This window comes from Gallinula chloropus (genome assembly GCF_964237585.1).
Source record: "Gallinula chloropus genome assembly, chromosome: 4".
In the NCBI taxonomy this organism is placed as follows: Eukaryota; Metazoa; Chordata; class Aves; order Gruiformes; family Rallidae; genus Gallinula; species Gallinula chloropus.
In genome coordinates, this window is record NC_140088.1 from 31,136,981 (window position 1) to 31,157,491 (window position 20,511).

Below are 20,511 nucleotides of genomic sequence, written 5' to 3' on the forward strand. Positions count from 1 at the left end.
ATGCTTGTATGGGGCTAGACTGTAACTCCCAAGACAAGTTCTTGTTTTCTTGAATAGTGCTGACCAAGGAGTATGAGAGACATCTCTCTCATGTTAGGTAGGAGAGCTTGGGGCTTTTAGGTGAGTTTCTATGTAGGCTGCCGGGGTATACAGGCAGATTTTAGAGCACAGAGTGAAATGGATGGTGAAGGCAAGTCAGGTGGAATCAGTGGGTAAGTAACAGTATCTTAAAGTGACCTTCTGAAGCTGTTAGATGCAAAAAGCGAACAGAAGATAGTAAAGGGGGCAAAATTGACTAAGCAGGAAGGAATGGATCAGAATTTCTGTTTAAGATATTTAAGAAAAGTAACTGCAGTGATAATGCAGTCCTGTACTTGTTACCAGCTACTAAATATACCATAACTGCAATCAGAAGGTGCTTATTAAAGAGGTCTTATGATCTACTGATTTGTAAATTGGCATATGAGAAATGCATATGCTACGAGCCGATATAGACAAGCGATTTGTGGAGGAAAGTGTAACTCTTGACTATGTACCTCATACCAAATTTTGTTGGAGTCGTTTCTCAAAACATCAGTAGAGAGGAAAGTTTTGTCATGATTTTGCAGGGAAGAGTTTGAAAAGATAGAACAGGGAAGAGTTTGAAAAGATAGAACAAGGAAGAAAAGCTGGCAGTGCTGCTGCTTCACATGAGCTATAATTTTATACACAAGTTTTACCCATACAGCAAACTCGGGCAGTTCTCATAGGTAAAAGAAACTTAGAGGTAGAGCAGGTCTCTCCTCCACCCCCAGTTCCTAGGCAGTTTTTACATGTCAGATCCGTAGGGCAGTGAAGTAACAGATAACAAGTTACCAGGTTTTTGAAGAATAGCATGGAGGAAAAGGGCTGTTACTCCAGTTTTGCTTGAATTATGCTAATCTACAAGAAATATTTTCTGTAGTGGGACTCAGTCTGTAGGAAGGAAAGTAGCAGTGCAGAGATTATTTTTAGGTGAGTTTGGTGTTTAAACATAACTACAACTAAATCCATTTACTGTATCTTTGTTCAGCAAAGTTGTACAGGTTCTCAGTCCTTATGTTACTGCACTTCTAGAATGCAGGCAGTTTGCTGATACCTAAGAATATGATATTCATGTATTCCTCTGGATTAATTTCTTCCCTGATACAGATGAAAATTAAAAGATATTGGCTGTTTTTTTAGTCCAATAGATTAAATAAAAAATGCATCTTCCAATTGCAGAGTTTTTAATTGATAATTACTTGTTTACATAGTTTTATAACTAAGAAATTATTTAACACTGTTTTGGCTGGGGTGTATGTTACTTATCCGAGTAGCATTTCACAATTTCTTAGCACTCTTCAGAAAAGACTTCTCTTCTGACCTGCTCCCTCATCACCTCTGGTCAGGCACCGATGGGTTCCTCCCTTTCCCAAGTTTACAGATAAATCTAGTTTTGAAAGTATTCTTTTCAAGTCTTCAGTCACATCTATTTTAATTTTATTTTTTTTACAATTAGTCAGATGGTGGAGATGTTGATCTAGAGATCTCTCTAGGCTGCTGCCTCTGGAAGAAGAAAGGTTGGTAAGGTGTTAACCTAATGTGCTTTGGTTAATTGTTCCTGAAGGCTTTTGAAGGCTATTAAAGGCTTGGGGTCATGAGGCTGTACTGACAGTTTTCAAGAAGATAGTGAGGAGCAACCTTGCATATGAAAGGTTACTCACGCAGCAGCTCTCTCGAGCTCTGCCACCATCCCAATCTTCCACGGCAATTTAGCTCATTAAGAAAAATGCCGCCCTTCGTTTCTGAATAATTACCTCTCCTGGAAACAGGGTGGCCTTTTGCTTTTGTCTTTAGCAGAAAATGGGTGACACGGCCCAAAATTTTGCTGTAGAAAGGTAATGTTTTGACTAGCTGCGCATTCAGTGCCTACTATCACATTTATTTAGGATATTAACTGATGATTGGACTTGCAGAATTACAGGTCCTGTTCATTGACTTAAACGATAGTTACTGAAAAGTTGATTTGTTCTTAGATACTGTGAACAAACTCAAAGTGTTTCTAAATATTTATATAAATACATGGTAGTGTACGTGATAGGCCGCTATTTTGTTAATCAGGAAACAACCATGAAAGCAAAGTGATGGTTGTGATCAAAAAGGAGATTGGAAAATGTGGGGTTTTGTGTGCTTTTTTCTTTGCCTCTATATTGTAGCCATCTGCACAGCAGCTGTGACCGCATCCTGTAAGGATGTTTTTCAAGTGATGAAATACCTAGCAGAAACAACATGGCTTTTAAATTGTGATGTGGCACCGTGTTTGTGGATGCTGTAGAAATAATACATGTAATAGCACTTGGAGGCATTTAATTTAGAATAAGGAAATTTCAAATCCTGTTTTATGGCAGACTTTGAAACTGAGACACATAACCACGTGAAAAACAACACCATATGCAAAGACTTGGAATGTCACCTTACTGCATTTTGAGAAAATGGGGTTTCCCATCCTTAGTGTCCGATCTTCCTTGCAGTCATTATTGGTACCAAGAAAAAAGATGGATTTTCGTAAGAAATATTAAAGCTCTGAATGAAGTCTTGCAGAAATACCTAATAATGTAATCCTTATCCAGTAGTATATCTAAAATGATATATTACATAAATTCCATCTGCAATTACATGCTAATGTTTTTGAAGAAAGGATTTCATCAGTTAAAGCCTTGTTTAGCCGTCAGAAGTTTTACATCCAGGCAGTTATAATCCAGCCTCCTTGGCTTAATGACCACATGCCAGTGCAATGTTATTTCGGCATTTAATGTATTTAGCAGGGCTTGTTTTGTTATTTGCAAAGGTAATTGCTGCTACTTGACCTGTAGGAGAGCGATTTTGTCATGTTAAGTGCTCGCAATTAGTCACTGATCGGGGAGCCTCAGCAAACAGCAAAAGGCTGAATGAGCTAAAGATCAGAGAATGAATTTGCTTGTTGCGCTCTCTTCATCCTTTCAAAGTTTACATTTCTTTGAGGTTGTCTGAAAAGTTTGAGCTGCTATGGTCCAAGCAGTATTTATTCTGCAAAAAAAGCGTGAACACCTCTCCAGCCAGCCCTAATCTAAGTTTTGGAAACAAAGAGAAACTTGAAAGTGCTTTGTTGCGCTGTCCTGGTTTTAGTCCGTTTGGTATAAAGAGCAGGCAGCTGCGTGGGTCTCGGCTCTCAGCCGGGGCAAAACCACGACGTGCACCTACAACTCTATACTAGTAGAGACCCAAATTACATCCCATTGAACAACAGTGTGTAGTTGGTTGTTTTAACCTAAGAGTCAAGATGTAAAAAAAGAAGTCAACGCAAATTGAATAAATAATGATAAATTTAGTCTAATTTTGTTTTTTAAATGTTAACTTTTTAACTACCTAATACCTAGTCATCCTAACTATGTAAATGAATATAGGTCTTTAATAGTGAGCTCCCTTCAGTTAATAAACAAAAGCTATACTTCCAGGTACATAAATGTATGCTCTGGTTGTAATTTTGTACTCTGAAACATTAAGATGTTGCATACATAGTAGTATTTATAATTAAACCAGATTTTTGTGACAACACCAGTCACTGTGAAGCAAGTCCTCAGAAAGTTAATGCTGGCGCTGCTGAGGTGTTTTCTTCTCTCCCAGCCTGTCCCCTACCAGTTGGTGGAGTCTACCAGTGGCACATGGTGTTTCTCTTCAGGTTCCTCTTTCAAACAATACTGGAGAGCGTTGCAGGGGCGGTGGGCCCAGGAGAGGATGAGAGGATCTACCTCACCAAGAGGACAGCTGGAGGCAGTGGATAGGGGAACGTTAGATTTTATGCTTGAGAAAATTATTTTTATCCTTGGAAGGTAACCACTGAAAAAGGAGGTAAGAGTTGGGATATAGAAATAGACGAGGCCCAAAAGAAGGAACTAAGTCATGGCAGAAAATGATGAAGTACCATGTGCTGACCTTGCTTCCTTAGGAGCAGTAGTCTTAAATCTCTAGATTAATAAATACACTGGTTTTGCATAATCATAAATGATACATATGTGTTAATAAGCCTATTAAAAAGGGTGAAGTGCAATGTAATTTATGGATTAAATTTTGCCCTTGAATGTTTGTGAAGCTCATTAGTAGGAAGCGTGGTGTGTATTCTGTATTGACCCTATTATTATAAATTAATCTTGTACAAAAACGATATGGTAATAACTTAAATCTCCTGTTGGAGCATCAGATTTAGAGCTACTCTGCAAAAAAGCCGGAATTTCTCATTGCCACAGGCAGAGGAAGGCAAGGTCAGATGTGTTGTACTACAGGAGTGTCCAAGTGTAGCTGGTTGGACATGGTGGCATTTGTATAGTCTTGAATGACTGAGGGGAGGGAGATGCCTACTGGGGGGAGTAGAATGACAGCCTACTCATTCTGTAGGATTGGTGGTGGAGACACTCCTATATGTTAGCCTTCATCAGGGTAACACCTACCTCTTGAATTAAAGCAATTGGACTAGGAACATAGGCAGTGTTAGAAATTGAAGGTTAATCTGTCGGAAAGATTTGTAGTTAATTTTCTGTTTGCCTTTAAGGACAAAAACACTGTGTTAAGGTCAGTCTTTTAATGCTTGTCCCTTTCTAATCACTACCTGTTCCTGTGTCTGTAATAGGGGGAATGAGAAGTGTAACAGAAATGTGTGGGTCCTGGAGGCAGCGTGTGCGCTAGCTGGGCATAGGCTTTCCCCCTCCTGGGGTGTCTGCATGCTGGGGTGTTCGCTTGGGTGCAGTGAGCCAAGAAGTGCAAATTCTTGTCAGAGAAACAGCTGTTCTCCCACTGGTTCTGGGGACTTGATAAAAACTCCAGTGAGAGAGACCAGTAAGCACTGGGCAATATTGTTTTTTTTATTTTGAACAAATCCTGCCAATCTCCAGCCTCCCAACTTCATCAGTACCAAGACTCCTGAATTTTCAGATCTCAATATCACACCACTTGTGTGGATTTAAGAAATATGTAACAGACTTGTAGTCCAGATGTGGACAGCAGCTTTTCATGTTCTGATAATGCATGCAGACAATACTTTGTTCTTTGAATCGTAACACATGCAAATAAAGAATACAGCTTTTTCTATTCTTAGCAAAATATTTTACTCTTAGAGTTCTTTGATTATTGGAAGTGTGTGTAGTCTAATTGATAAGTATGCCTTGTGTTCTGTCTTTTTGTTGTTGCTTGGTGGCAGTGATGTGATGCACTAATAAAACTGCTCTCCTACAATTAAATGAGATTACTGTGCACTTACTTGGTGGTGTATACAATTACTGAGGTCACTCTGGGTCACTTATGCTGAGTAATAGTTGTCAGTAGGCTTTTGGTGACAAGAGGCAGGGGGATGAGCTAAGCAGGCAGACGGCATTTACCCCAATCAGCTACACCTAGGAGTTGTCTTTGGCACGGTAACTCAAGGTGGATTTGCAAAAACATTTTTTGCATGTTTAAACCTGGAAGGTACTTTAGGTTTTGCTCCACCTGCTTCCAGCTTTTTGTTCTGTGCTTTTAAACAAAATTTTTGCTCTTGTTCTTGCATGGCTCCATGGTGATGCTTTTTGACAGCAGCAAAGCCATGGATTTTATTTCATTTTCACCTCCCCATGCACAAAAAAACCCTATCCCCCGAGAATTCACTTTTTAAAAAAAAAAACCCAAGTCTCTGTTCATTTTATTGAAGATTTTACTTGAGTAAGTATAAGGGGAGAAAAGTGCAGGCAACTATGCTCTGTGTTAGATGTACAAACCAAGATGAATCTGTTCCTTTCCTCTCAGTGACCAAGGATAAAAGGAATTTGCAAGGGGTGGGAGGTGTAGACTGAGAGGTCTTGCTCTTTAGTGAGAGTTTAATTTTTCTTGTCATAATTTAAGATGTGTTGAGAAACCTGAAAAGTTACTGTCAAAAAAGGATGAAATAAAAATGGGAGAAGTGTTTTTTGGGCTTTATGACAGAGAAGTTTAAAGTATAAGAAGTTATTTTCCTTCAACAAGAAATAGGTCAGGATCAGTCTCCTTAATTTGTGTCTAAAAAAGACTTCTACCTAAAAAACTCCACAGTTATTAGTATTTTTTAAAGGCTGAAAGAGTGTGCTCTTGTCACAAAAAGCTTAGAGAAAGTGGTGGCAGGATACGTGCCTGTACCTGAGGATGTGTTGGGTCTGTGTGTTGTGCCACAGGGGTTAGAGGTGTTCTCTGTAGCACGGACATGCTGGACGCCTCATGATTTGTTCTAGTTAAGTGTTATTTCAGAGCAATACTATTTCTGTAATCAGTACTTTCCATAATACCTAAAGTTAGCTTTTAACTGAATACTTTGCAGAAAGGCTTTGTGAAAATCAGACGTGCCAGATGTAATTATGCTGAACTTCCCACAAACCTGGGGTCTTTGAAATCATTTTGACCGGGGCAGGATACTGCTGCATGTTGAAAGCAGTGCAGACACCAGGGTCTGGTCTGCTACATGTGCCACTAAAGTTTGCTGCAAAGCTTGTTTGGATTTTCTTGGTTTTAATTGATCTTGTTAGGGAGTGAGAGAAATGGGGATACTCTCTGGCACCCCTATCTTCAGGGGTCTTGGAGGCTGGGGTGTTGCGGGACTACAGAAACTCCTGAAAACAGCAGACAGGAAAAGTAGTGCACAGTGTGGTACAGGAAAGAGCAATGAGATTTAAAAGGCAGTTTTGATGCTCTTAAACATGCCGTAAAGCATAAGAAGTCCTTATTTTGTTAAAGGCTCTTTATTTCAATGCAGATAAGCATCTTCTAGGGGCATTGTAGCTTTTCCTTGTTTCTTCAGGGTGTGTCTTTACAAAGGATTGCCTACTGTGCTAATGTAACTGGAGCTAATAAATAAATGAAGGGTGCCAGTATGCCCTCTGCGTCTGTCTCATGCTTTTCTGTGTCCTATCTGAAAGGCAACCTGATACTTCAGGACTAGATTTCACCCTCTGCCCTTGCTGCCTGCGTGCTGTCTGAATGAAACGAGTGCTGAGGTGTGAGTGTGGTTTGGTGCCCCCTGGCAGGGAACACCAGGGCTGGGGGCATCTGTCAAAAAAAAATAAGGTTCTCCATGGTTTATTATTCACTTGCTTGGCATCAGCATATTATAGCAAAGTGAACTTTGATAAATAAATATTCATGTGTAATACATTAATTAGCCTATTAGCTTTGTAAATATGGTGTTTTACCCTTCATTTCCTAAATCCTGGTCCGGACGCTTTGGTACCTCAGTCGGTATACGCACTTAAGGCAACCAAGTACCTTACAATAAGAGGCTAAGTCTGGGTGTCTGACCCAGAATACAGGAAAGCAACTGTACCTACTGATATCTAAATTTTGGCCTGAGTAGAAGTAAAAAATAAAATTTTAAAAATGTTAAATTTGCCAAGCAAAGTACATTGTTTCTGTATGTTTAATTATACATTATGTGGTGTTATGATGTAAATAGTTTAGGTAGCCAAAGTACAAACTGGAATGCTGTAGTACTGTATGAAAAATATATTCCTACTACTCTAAAATAGTTTCTTAAGTGATGTTTTTTTCTGCTTCCCTGTAGATTAAAGCAAAAAATTATGACAAAGTGGAAAAGGTGAGTCCTGTCAATATATGTGATATATCTCTATAGCAAGAACAAGTACCTTGTGATTAGGCTAAAGCAGATTGGAAAGAACTATAGCTGTCATTGAATGTGCTACTCAGAAACACAGATAAGAAGTATCACTAAAGTCACTTCGCTGTTTATACCAAACTGTAACCTGTGAATTGTGCAGAGGAATTTCTCGGCTTTATTCTCTCTGGTTCTTTTGCATAGCATGGAGATGCTTTAGTCAAAAGGAAGAGTAGTTTAACTTGCTCTTTCTTACAAATCTCAGTCATAATTACAAAGATTATTTTAATTCATAATGTATAGCTTTAAAAGTAGAATACTAATTTCTGTATTTGGAATCCTGATCACGTCTTCTTGATGTATTAAACAGTTATTTCAGCGATGCCTTATGAAGGTTTTACACATTGATTTATGGAAATGTTACCTTTCCTATGTACGAGAAACCAAGGGGAAGCTACCTAGTTACAAGTAAGTTAAGAGTTGCTCTGAATTATTCTAGTTTTACCATAAATGTCTTGATTTTTGGCTAAGGGGTGGGGAGGAACCTGGGTGGCAGACCTGACTGGGGATGGGCTGTCGGCGGAGGGCATAACATATAATCAACATTTAGAAAACATTTTCTTTAATGTTTCTTTAATCGAGCTTGCTGGGTAAAATTTCTTCCTTAGCCTGCATCCATATAATTAGGTGGGTCCCAAGTGAGGGGTGTAGCTGGTGCATCCATGCCAGTTCCCTGCAGATGAGATTGGTGCACACTTCTTCCTCAGCTGGGACATTTGCTGTCCTCCCCCTTAGTGCCTTGCTTAGAGTCTCCACAAAGTTCAGCCTTGATTCCAGCTGAGTGTCTATATTTGACTAACAATAGTAAGTAGTTCAGTAATTAGAGAAAGTTTTGAAAGCCATAAAAGGTATAAAATTCACTATATTTTGAATTTTGGGATGTGAATCTTAATCCCTTTTAATTTGCTACATTTTGCACAAAGTTTTATGCTTTTTCTTCCTGCTTGAGAATTCAAGTGCCTTTCAGCATCTATGAACTGTTTCTTTCCCAGCCCACCATAATTTCTTCATATCATAACTGGCAGGATAACTTGTGCATTAACAGGAAAAAAAGCTAGATTTTAAATTTTATTTTTACAATAAAGTTTGGAAACTTTTTTTTTTTGAGTACCAGCACCCTACTCCCCTAATTTTTTTAACTTTCCTCTATTGTTTCTGTTAATATGGTCAAGGAGGTAGTAAAGTACTGAAAGATGTTTGAGTAAAGGAAACTGGCAGAAAAGTGGGAAAGAGAAAAAGCTGATTTCATTGAAACTTGACCAAGGAAATATTCTGTGAGCATTTTAAGTTTGGGAAATAAAAAATATTTTCAATTTTGAGGGGATGGAAATAAGAAATCTTGTGACAGATTTTAGCCAGATTCCACACAGGGAAGCTACTCCAATTTGCTCCAGCCTTTTGGTGCTCCTCCAGAATTGCAGCAAGGTTTGGTGGATTCTGGGGAAGAAAGTAAACCACAAGTGCAGCTGTCAGCTAAGATGATGTACAGAGCAGTTGTTTTCTGTCTTCTCAGTGCTCAGTGACACGGTCCTTGTGGACTTCCACTTAATGGGGAAGGGGAGGTCTCAGGAACTGTTAGTGTGCTAGATTGCCACCAATAGATTTAAACACTTTTCTTAAAAAGTAAAAGCAGAATTTAAAGCTATTTGAATGCTATTTTTTGCTCTCAGCTGTTGAATGATACTTCATTGTTTATTTTGCCACACAGGTAACATAATAAATAAAGACTTTTTTTAAAATACTAAAGACTTTCTCTATGGTCTTTGTGGTTTGTTTTTTTCCTCAGAGAAAAAATGGCTCAGGCATATGATTTTGCTCTGGATAAGATTGGCATGGAAATCATGTCATACCAGGTATGTTTTTTTAATGAAAAAAAAAAATATTTCTTACTGTATAAGAAATACATCTAAACATTGGTTTCATTGTATGTAATATTTTTTCTCACCTAGATCTGGGTGGATTACATCAATTTTTTGAAGGGCGTGTAAGTACCTTAAAAGAATTTGTTTAAGCTCAGTTAACGTAATATTGATGTTCGTGGCAGTTACGATCTGCTGACATTAATCTCTCTCCCCACTCTTTAGAGAAGCAGTAGGATCTTATGCAGAAAACCAGAGGATAACAGCTGTCCGTAGGGTTTACCAGCGTGGCTGCGTGAATCCAATGATAAACATAGAACAGCTCTGGAGAGATTATAACAAATACGAAGAGGTAATCAAGAACATGAAATTTGCTTGTGACATTTAAAAAAAGAATCAATGAAGTGTGCCCAAACTGTATCTGCTACATAATTATGTGTGAAAGAGGTGACTGGGAGTATAAACACATTTTGTTTGTGCCATGTTTACCAAGACCTGTGGCAAAACTGTACAGGTACTTGAGTAATAATTCTTTTTTACTTTAAAGTCTTTCTGTAGGATGCATTTAACTGTCCCATTTCCCAATTGGCTCAGTGGAATTACTGGTTAATTAGAAATCACTAATTAGGTATCAATGACGGAGAATATATCGAATGAAAGCTAGAGCACATCAGCTGTCAGTGAGGGATTGCTTCCCCAAGGAGGCACTCCTCTCCTTTCAGTTATAGTTGAACAGGGTAAAATGGCATTCAGCTGTGATGGTTTGGACTTCCTTTGTGGTATCAAGTTACACAGTCTCAAGTGTGTATAAATCATCATATAAAATGTTCCTCACCATCCTTCACCTGAAGCCATTACAGCATCAGTTCAGGTGAGTCTGCTACCACACTCTTCAGCAAGAGTAAACTCAGCTTGTTGACCTTGCACGCTAATTTGTAGCTGCACCTTCATAGTGTATTATTAAACACATTTGGCAGTGGCTTGGTAACCTATCCCCATCAGCACAGCTGCAGATGCAGAACTTGGAGTAGATGCCCTTGTGCTGGGCACGGTCAAGCACACGTGCTCAGACAGCACCCCCCTCTGTCCTGCATGCTGCACCAGGGTTACACATGCCAACGTGCCCCCATTAGCTGGTAAGTGATCAGGAAAGAAGGGACAATTTCTCTTCCCTCATTGCTAATTATGGAAGTTGTAGGATTGTTGACCTGACACTGACAGGGCCTCTGTGCTCAGCCAGTGGGAGTAGAGTATCTCTGGCAACCGCAGCCACAAGCATGTCCTGTAACAGCTAATCACCAGACCGGTGCTCAGGGGTACTGCACATAGCCTGCTGACCTCCAGGGAACATACCCAGCAACATGCCTTCTCCTCCAGAGGAAAATCCCTGGTATGGCTTCTCTGTCACCCTCCTCTTCCCCTCCCACACAGTAAATGAAGGCTGTCGCTGCTGGTTCCTGCCACTTTCATTAACAGGTAGGGCGACTGTCAAAGCAATAGCTGAAAGCTGTCCTACATACACTCTGTATCTTCTAGTTGAGGCAGCTCTGGCTGACACCTGTAACACAAACCAGTCCCTCGGGCTGTTCAGAGCTGCTGGAAGCCAAGGGCCAGCGCTCTGCTTGGACATGGGGTTCTGCACACCCTGTTCTAGCTGGGCCAGCCTCCAGGGAAAGGGCCGCTGCTTGCAGGTGTCCTGGTACAGGGAAGGCCGTGCCCCTCACCAGAAGAGCTCTTTGAGGGCAAGAGGATTCCCCACACCAGTAGCCCCACAACACAGTGTTCATGTGCAGGTCTCAGTACAAAACGTTACTGGTTACTTGCTGCAATTAAAATAATCCCAAACCTCCTTTTAGCTCAGGCAGTAGCCACTGGGTAGCAATACCAGTCTGTCAGTCACCGGTATCTTTAACACATCTTAAAAAGCAGTAACACCCCTAGTGAGACAGAGAAGTGGCGATCTCTTGCTCACAAAGCTGCACAGTTGCACCTCACAAGGCTGGGAGTGCATCCTGGGAGAACATCACTGTGCCCTCAGTCTTTTCCTGGGTTGAGTGGGGCATTGATGGCTTTGTGTGCTGACTGGCCCAGAGACCTATACGAGACAGCACTCTGCAAGTCCAGATAGTACCTTACTTCTGGACTGAGTCTGTACCCAGCTTGGGTGCCTGTTTGGAATAGGACTGAAAGCTGTGCTTGCCTTCCTCAAAGTCCTGGCAAGCCATGCAAACAAAACCCACCTGGACACAGGTGTGAACAAGAGGGCTGTTGCTTATCCTGGCTGGGAGCGGTTCTTTTGGATTTTCTTCATACCTGGGACCCTATGACCAGGCCTGTGTTGCTGATGCCAAGGTGTAGGTTGTACCTGGGGGCCCAGCTGCTCCAAATTCCCTGCTGCCCTTCCTCAGCAGCATGGCTAGGCCCTCTGTGCCTGTGTCCGGTCCTGGTGGGGTGTCACTCTCTGTGGTGACAGGTCTCAAGTCTCAGCTGACAAACGTACATGTATTGCAGGTTATATGTTGAATTCAGCCTCTTTTGAAAGCTGACCATTACTTCAGGAGCAGAGGAGAAGGCAGAGCTTGAAGCTTTGGGGTCAATCTCTGTTACTACTTGTCAAAACTGTACTGCTCGTATACTGTCTCAGTCTTCACCTGGCCATCAGCAAGGCAGGGAGCTCTGACTCTTGACTAGGCATTGACCTGGATTTAAAAGGAAAAATGTAAATCACAACTAGTCTTTCCACTTTCTTCCCCAGCAGGTTTATGTAAAGGTCATTGTCTCTTTGAAAGCTCTGATTAAAAATAATGAGGTACTTCAGGTCAGGTGATTTTTAGTAGTGAGTTTATTCTCTAGTAAGTTCATTCTTGCTCATTTGCAATACGTTTATTAGGAGGAATGCAGCACCTTTTGAGATCAATGCTTTAAAACAACTTTGCCCTCCCTGCTCACTTTTGCATCCCCTTTCAATCTCTTTCTGTACAAACTGAGATTCAGTAATTCCAAAATTAAATTGCACATTCCCAATTCCTTTTTCCACCTTTCTCCAGGGCATCAATATCCACTTAGCTAAGAAGATGATCGAAGACAGGAGTAGAGATTATATGAACGCACGACGTGTAGCAAAGGTACAGCCTTCTGTTGGCTTCTCTCTGCTCAATTTAATTCTGTAAGCTAATGTTAAACTCAGTCCTTACTTCCAAATAAAAGCATGTGTTAGACTAATAAGGTTGGTATGCTAAAATACTTGTATCAGTTCGGTAAAGTATAACCTAAACCTAAGTGTTTGATGTGTTAAAATATGCTGTGCAAAACATGGCTTGTTTCAGGAGTATGAGACTGTGATGAAAGGTTTGGACCGCAATGCGCCCTCTGTCCCCCCACAAAATACCCCACAAGAGGCTCAGCAGGTAGACATGTGGAAGAAATACATCCAGTGGGAAAAGAGCAACCCTCTGCGTACAGAAGATCAAACTCTCATAACTAAAAGAGGTAATGAGGTGCTGCACTAGGACCTGTAGCGCTGCATTTCTAGCTCCCTTAATCACCTCTGGTGTAAGTACTGCTGTGCTTCAGTGTTCAGGGAGCATGCTGTAGTACAAGTTGATCAAGTTTCTTGAATTCTGTGGGTATTTTTTTCTTTAAACTACTGTTTAGTTTTTGCTCCAACCAAGCTGAAAGTAATACGTGGACTTTGGGGCACGGTGCTATAGTCGTGTGCCACTTGACTGTCACACTGTCATGTGACAGCCTGGCTTTATGGCTGATGTTCTGGAATGGTTTCTGCTGCTTCTGCTGTGGAGGAGGCAGGCTTTAGCTGATGGCTATGATTCATAAAGTTCCTGGCAACGTAATAGAACTGCAGTTGTGATTGTTGTATTCAAAGCCAGTTAGTGTTAATATTCCCCAATTTATTTGCTGGGTTTTGTATTTCATACTTCCATTGCACAAGATGGTACCGTTTCTGGGGTAACATGCAAGGAATCTTACTCTCATTTCCCCCCCCCCCCCAGTTATGTTTGCCTATGAGCAATGCCTTTTGGTCCTGGGACATCACCCAGATATCTGGTATGAAGCTGCACAGTACCTCGAGCAATCTAGCAAACTGCTAGCTGAAAAAGGGGTAAGCACACTGCCATTGGTTTTCTTACTTCGTTGCTTTGATGTGGTACACTGTACAATTCTCCTCAAACACTGAAGAACCAAGGAGGAGGGCGTGAAGGATACTTAGCACCCTAAGTTTTGTTGTGCTCAGAATGTTAAAATTTGGGCTATTTTAAGAAATATTTGCTTTTCAGATGAGATTGATGAAAAACTGTTTCAGTGTTGACCAGTTTTATGGGGGCGCAAGGGGTGGTGGGCTGACTTTGTAGCTCCTTAAGTACTGGGTAGATGATTCTCTCCTTCACTGGGGCACTGCATAGAGATTCCTTGGCACAGACATAAGACATTATGTAGATTTGCCTTCGTTGTCACAGATGCTGAACAATTCTATTATCATGCTAATTTCATAACAGGACATGAACAATGCTAAACTCTTCAGTGATGAGGCTGCTAATATTTATGAAAGAGCGATCAGCACTTTATTAAAGAAGAATATGCTTCTTTATTTTGCATATGCAGATTATGAAGAGGTGAGCAAAAACAGTGATGTGTAAGTTTTGCAATTTTTTGAAAAATCTACTGCATTTCCACTTAAATATTGACTGTATTTTTCAAATTGCTATGGAGTTGAAAGGCTGACAGATTTACATTTACCAGAGTATCAGTTTCTTCATGTTTAAAATTGGGATCAAGAACTATCTAATCCTCTCTAATTGTTGGGGGTTTCGTGTTTGTATTGGCGTGGCTGTGAGGGAAGATGGGAGGCAGCCTCTACCTCAGCTTTGAGAAGTCTCTTTACCCAGGCTGCCACTGCGTTGCACAGCCTCCCTCATGAGAAATGCCCCAACAGTGGCTGGTTTTGCACATGACCCATCAGGAATAAAGGCCGGTTCCCACCCATAGATGAAGGATGAGGGGTCTTCAGCAGGAGAGGTTTTGCCCACTTGTCATCACATGAAAGAGTCTTCGCGGGAAGATCTTGACAACAATGCTAAAACCCCTGTTTGCCCTTAAAATGAAGCCTTCCAGCGCAGCCTCCTGTATCCTCAGCATACTGGTGACTTAAATTTTTTCAGTGAGGGCTGCAGCTTGCAGGGAACGGTATGGATTGTTTGACATGCTGAGGGTGGAGAGTGAAGAAGCTGGTTTTCCTACTTGTCTGCCCGTTACTTTTAGACAGAGGCAAAGAAGCAGTTGTCACAAACACCTACAGCAGCAGTCTATCACTAAATTAGAAAGAGACTTCAGAGATTCCTGAAAAGCACTAGTGAGAAATTCCTGTGGGAAGCAAAGAAATGACTGCACAAAACAGAAACATGCATCTGCATAAAGGGTTCATAGTGTTCAGCTGGGGGGAAGAGGAAAGAGGGGGGAAAGTCAGAGTTTTTTCTCCAGGTTGGATTTTGCATTCTCACGGGTGATGTGTAGTAGTGTTACTAAGTGGTCTGTGTTCTCCTCTTTACTTAAGAGTCGAATGAAGTATGAGAAAGTACACAGCATCTATAACCGACTCCTGGCTATTGAGGACATTGATCCCACTCTGGTAAGATGATCTGTAGTATTGAGTTTTTCCATATTTGCATGGACAGTCACCTGAGTACCCTCAAAGAATGGGAAAGTACCTACAGGAGCTCATTGGGTCACAAGGATGATCGAGCAGGTGCAGTATTGAGATGACAGGATTAGATTAAAATTTCAGTCAGGGTGATGATTAGAGCCTTTAATCCACTCCTGCACTTTTCTTCTCAGTCTTCTTTGGAGAATCTTATAAAACAAGCAATGAAAGGGCAAGATATTAAAGATTTCACAGTGCAGCTCTACTAAAATTCCACTTTGCTTCCCCTTAACTGATTACGAGCACGTTGTCTTTGCCTATTGTTCTCCCTACACAGAAATGCACCATGCTTTGTCTATGTAGTGTGGAAATAAATTTGTAACATACCATATAAGTATCAGAGCATTGCTGTATGTCAGCTTAAGTTACGAAGAACATTATCAGTAGTGCCAGCTGGGCTGGTACTGAACAAAGGGTGTGAGAAAGTCACCTGCTCTCAAAAAGTTGGTTAGACAGGGCAAAGCATGAGAAGGAAAAAGGTCTGAGGTCTAAAATGAAACAGGTTGGTGCCAGAGGAAAGGTATCTGTTTACTGCCATGTTCAGTTCATTAAACACAGATCATAATGCTTCCCAAATGCACTTCTGAGGAACCAAGTGCCAGCTCCTCCTATTTGAGGATTGCTGTATTTGTGATGTAATTCCGAGTGGAGAAAAGTTAAATCCCAAAGAAACACAAATCACAGATCAGCCACATTCATTATTTCCTCCATCAGGCATAAATATTTGCAGACAGGATGATAAAAAGTATATGTAAATCTTTGCTTCAGTATTTGTAGCAAAACAACACAGAGGCTCAACAGAGTCTTGTTTCTATTTTGGCTTATTAACTGTATTTAGATATTATTACAGATACAGTAACACACTTTGTTATATCCCAGTCTTCTTGGTTAGCACTGATGCTGTATACCTGTCCATGTGCACCGTAGGTTTATATCCAATATATGAAATTTGCAAGGCGAGCAGAAGGCATAAAGTCTGGAAGAATGATATTTAAGAAAGCAAGAGAGGATGCCCGGACCCGCCATCACGTCTATGTTACAGCAGCTTTAATGGAGTATTATTGTAGCAAGGTAATCCCACATGCTCAACTTCATATTAAGGAAGTGTCAGGAGGGTGTGTAGCACACTGAAGCTACTAACTTCTTTTTTCATGTTTGCAGGACAAGTCTGTGGCCTTTAAGATTTTTGAGCTAGGGCTGAAAAAATATGGGGACATTCCAGAATATGTACTGGCATATATCGACTACCTTTCTCACCTTAATGGTAAGCTAAAAGCTTTGAGAGGTCTAATAAAGCAATAACGTGCCTTCTCTGTGAGTTCAGGTTCAGACCAAGTTCTTTGTATTTTAGTATTATGTCTTCTTGAAGAGCAGCAAAAGCTCTTCATTAAACTCACCAACTGATTTTGGAAAAAAATCCCAAAGCTGCTGGTTTGTTACTGACGTTCCAGAAGGGCACTGACATCAGGTATTGATTCTACTGAGTAGAGGGTGAACTTTGCAAACTGCAACTTGCTTGTATTGCAGGAGTTTGACAGCATCTGCTATGAGCAGGGAGAGTACACTGAGAGATCTAAACCCTGAGGAGAAAGATCTATAGGAGGCTGAAATCAGCATGAGAGGAGAGATGGGTTAGCCAGTCCTCAAATAGATGAGCGAGCTATAAGAGCAATATTAGGACTATTGGTCCTGCTGGGAAGTTGCTGGGGAGCTGATTTGCAATGCAAAGAGCAGGGTGGGGATGAGACAGACAGGTCCTCATGGGCACAGGGGGCTGGGGAGCCCGGGCAGGAGGTGGTGGTGGTGGTGGTGGTGTCTCTGTGGGGTTCAGAGGAAACCCAGGCTGCTGTGGAGTGCAGGGGCAGACAGAGACCTTCGTGGGTGACATTTAATGTGATATTTAACTCGATGTACACACTTCCTGGAATGGAAATTATTTGAAGTTTTCTTTAATGTATTTTACTCAGTGTGATTTTTTTTTTCTTTTTTCTTTCTATTTTTCAAGAGGACAATAATACAAGAGTTTTGTTTGAACGTGTTTTAACTTCAGGGAGCCTTCCACCTGAGAAATCTGGGTACGTCTGCAAAAGCAGTTTCACTGCACTAAATGAGATATATATATATGTAACCCCTTTCTGTTACAGAGATCCCAAAGAAATTAGAAAAAATGAACAGTAGGAAAAAAATTGGTACAGATGTTCCTTCCCCCTTTTGTGCTGTCCAAAATAGCAGCACATTTGTGCAAGTCCCTATCCACTTGCTGTGAAATTCATTGATGTATTGACTTGAAAGCCTCATGGGCACAGGACAGTGGAGGACAGGGTGCCAACGCTTCCTGCACAGTAAGGATTTGGTGTTTGAGCAACTGGTGGGGCTAATGACATGTACCACTCATCAGAGAGATGCGTTAGGTAGATAGGGGGAGGGAGTTGAGAACATCCTTCAGGAGCGTTTTCTTAGAGAAGGTGAGTCAGGAATTTATTGAGGAGATGCCTCCCAGGCAACTAAAAATAAAATAGGGAAAGAGCCAGAAAAGACATGGATTACCCACTCACTGCCACATTTTCATTGCTACTTTATCAACTTGTTTCTCTGAAAAAACTTTTCCCAAAGCTTTTTGCAGTCTTCAGTGTTCAGCATTATTATTCTGGTAGGCATTGGCATGAAAGCTAAGAAATAAACATCACACTGCTGCACACACTGATCCTGTGCTTTTATCAGGTCCAGAAATCTGGTCCAATGTTCTGTAAGTTATAGAGGGGATTTTCCATGGAGAAATAAGCAGTAACTCTGTATGTTTTGGGCGATGTGAAGTGCCACATACTTTGTTAGAGGGTGTTGCTCTTGCCTGCTAGAATATGCTAGTTTATGCAGATGAACGAAGTCGTCATCTGTGTTGAAAAGTCCTTCGCGTATCAGGATGATCAGAGGGAAGTTGTGCATAGCGGGATGAGTAAAGTCTGTGCACCTTACATGGAGGAGAAGGGCTTACCTCAGATGCTGAAGCCATTCACTCCTTTCCATAACAAAGTCCTTTACGATCCAGGAGACTGAAAGCTCTTTGCGTAGGGCACTGGGAAGGCTCCAGATGCATCTAGAGTAAATAACAGAAACAGCCACGTGTTCCCAGATTGCCTCCTTTGAACCTCTCCTGCTGTGTGACTTGTAATCGGGTTGCTATCCAGAATTCCTTCTCCTTCAGCAGCTATTTCTCTCTTCTTTTACAGGGAAATCTGGGCTCGGTTTTTAGCTTTTGAAAGTAACATTGGGGATCTAGCTAGTATCCTCAAAGTTGAAAAACGGAGGTTTACGGCATTCAAGGAAGAGTACGAGGGTAAAGAAACAGCTCTGCTGGTAGACAGGTATAAGTTCATGGATCTGTACCCTTGCTCTGCTAGCGAACTGAAGGCTCTTGGCTATAAGGTGAGTGGGTAAGAGGGCTTCATTTTACCATTGTTATTTTCAGTCCCAGTAAACTTAAGTGATTCCTTGCCTAGGAGTTGCCTTACGCTTTTTTCTGGTAGAGCAGCAGGTAAAGCAGCCCAGGACCCCTCCTCCTTGTCTTGGCGGGCAGCGGAGTCCCAGGCGTTGCGGGCCAAGGGCAGAAAGGAGCCAGGAATGTGACTGACAGATCCCACTTCATGTCTGCATATTTACCTCTCCCTTCCCCCGGGAAGGCCGATGTGTTAGTGCCATGCCCACTCGGCTGGAGGCCTCCACTTGACCCTGAGCTCCTCAAAAAAGCAAAATTCTTTTGGAAGTTTGTAGAATGAGGTCATCTGTATGAAACGTCACTGTCTGCCCTTCCACTCCAGTTGACAAAACTCTGCTTGTTTTAGTGGGAACCACATCAAACCCAACACCCTGCAGTCCCAAAGGCTGCTGCAAACAGCTGAGGAAGATCATCTACAGAAGTTAGGGGCTGCCTGCTTTTTTTTTCCAGTTGTTTATTACAGTTAAAGTGCTTTGGTGCTGCTGTTGAGACTTGAAAGTCTAGGCCAGACGCCTATATCTGGTGGTCTCCCGTCTCATGCACATGCATTTTAACTACTATTCCAGTCACTTGTCAGGCCATAACCCTTCACAAAACCACTAGAACAGAATACAATGTTGATTTTTTAAAATTATTTTTATAGCACGATGCCAGAGAAGCAGAAACAACTCTGTTGGAGGAACTGCTGTTTCCTTTTTGTATGAACAGGAAGAGAACCTTCAATTCATGTCTCCAAAATAGTGCCTCAGCTTCCGTTTATTTCTTATACAGAAAAGTAATTATTGAAAAATACAGAAGTGTCCGAGTCAGCAAAGCAGCAGAGTTGTTGGCCTTCACACAGTTGTAAAATAATCAGCTAGGTGGAAGGAAGAGTCACATCGAGCTGCTGGGTGTTTGGCTTTTAACGCCATCAGGACAAACTTAGTTTGAAGCTAGAGGTGTAACCGTAATGTGCCAAAACATAACGCTATCTGAAGTGATGCTTTGCAGGCCTGCTGGCTGCCTTATGCTTGCTTGGTTTTCCAGCTCAAGCAATCTAGGGAATGAAATGAGGGAGAAAAGATGGTTGTGAAGGCCTAGTGGTCTGCACCTGTTCACCTAAATATTTTTAACCTAAAAAAAAAGAGCTGCTCAAAAATGACAAATACGGTCCCACTTGGTAACAAAACCAAGCGTGTCCACTCCCGGCTGGGACACCGCAGGACTCAAATGTTCCATGAAAACATGTGAGCTTTGCCCAGATGGTCTCCTAAGAGGCCACCTGAAATTATAATGATGACAGAGTGAAAATAAGCGAGTGGTCTAGAGAAATGTTTTGTTGTGTAATTTAAACAAACACCATGATCCTGCCAAGTTCTGAGCTCTCTAATTGCCTTTGCAGGATGTCTCCCGTGCCAAGCTGGCCACTATAATTCCAGACCCTGTGGTTGCACCTTCCATCGTGCCTGTTCTCAAAGACGAAGTCGACAGAAAACCTGAATACCCAAAGCCAGACACTCAGCAAATGATTCCATTTCAGCCAAGACACTTAGCACGTAAGTCAGGTGGTCGGCTGGAAGCGGTTGCATTTCACCTGGCAGCAAGCTGTTAACCTGTGTGTTTAGCAAACCTGATCACAGACTTTCCTCATCCCCATCACAGAAACGTGTACTTACACTGTAGGATGTTATTTAGTCGGATTGCTAGAGGCATATATGTTTTATTAATACTAAGATCACATGGAAATAAGTACAAGTAGTGG

At 41.5% G+C, this 20,511-nt stretch overlaps 1 protein-coding gene across 1 annotated transcript in view; it reads left to right on the top strand.

The window, feature by feature from the left end:
* CSTF3 (cleavage stimulation factor subunit 3) overlaps positions 1–20,511 on the top strand; it is a 49,010-nt gene that overhangs the window by 25,721 nt on the left and 2,778 nt on the right. The window contains exons 4-18 of the mRNA XM_084263068.1: positions 7,592–7,624; positions 8,013–8,110; positions 9,489–9,555; positions 9,652–9,686; positions 9,787–9,913; positions 12,609–12,686; positions 12,888–13,050; positions 13,572–13,681; positions 14,076–14,192; positions 15,131–15,205; positions 16,205–16,348; positions 16,439–16,541; positions 17,283–17,352; positions 18,505–18,700; positions 20,152–20,305. Of these exons, the coding sequence (XP_084119194.1) occupies positions 7,592–7,624; positions 8,013–8,110; positions 9,489–9,555; positions 9,652–9,686; positions 9,787–9,913; positions 12,609–12,686; positions 12,888–13,050; positions 13,572–13,681; positions 14,076–14,192; positions 15,131–15,205; positions 16,205–16,348; positions 16,439–16,541; positions 17,283–17,352; positions 18,505–18,700; positions 20,152–20,305 (1,570 nt within the window). The remainder of the gene's footprint in view (positions 1–7,591; positions 7,625–8,012; positions 8,111–9,488; positions 9,556–9,651; positions 9,687–9,786; positions 9,914–12,608; positions 12,687–12,887; positions 13,051–13,571; positions 13,682–14,075; positions 14,193–15,130; positions 15,206–16,204; positions 16,349–16,438; positions 16,542–17,282; positions 17,353–18,504; positions 18,701–20,151; positions 20,306–20,511) is intronic.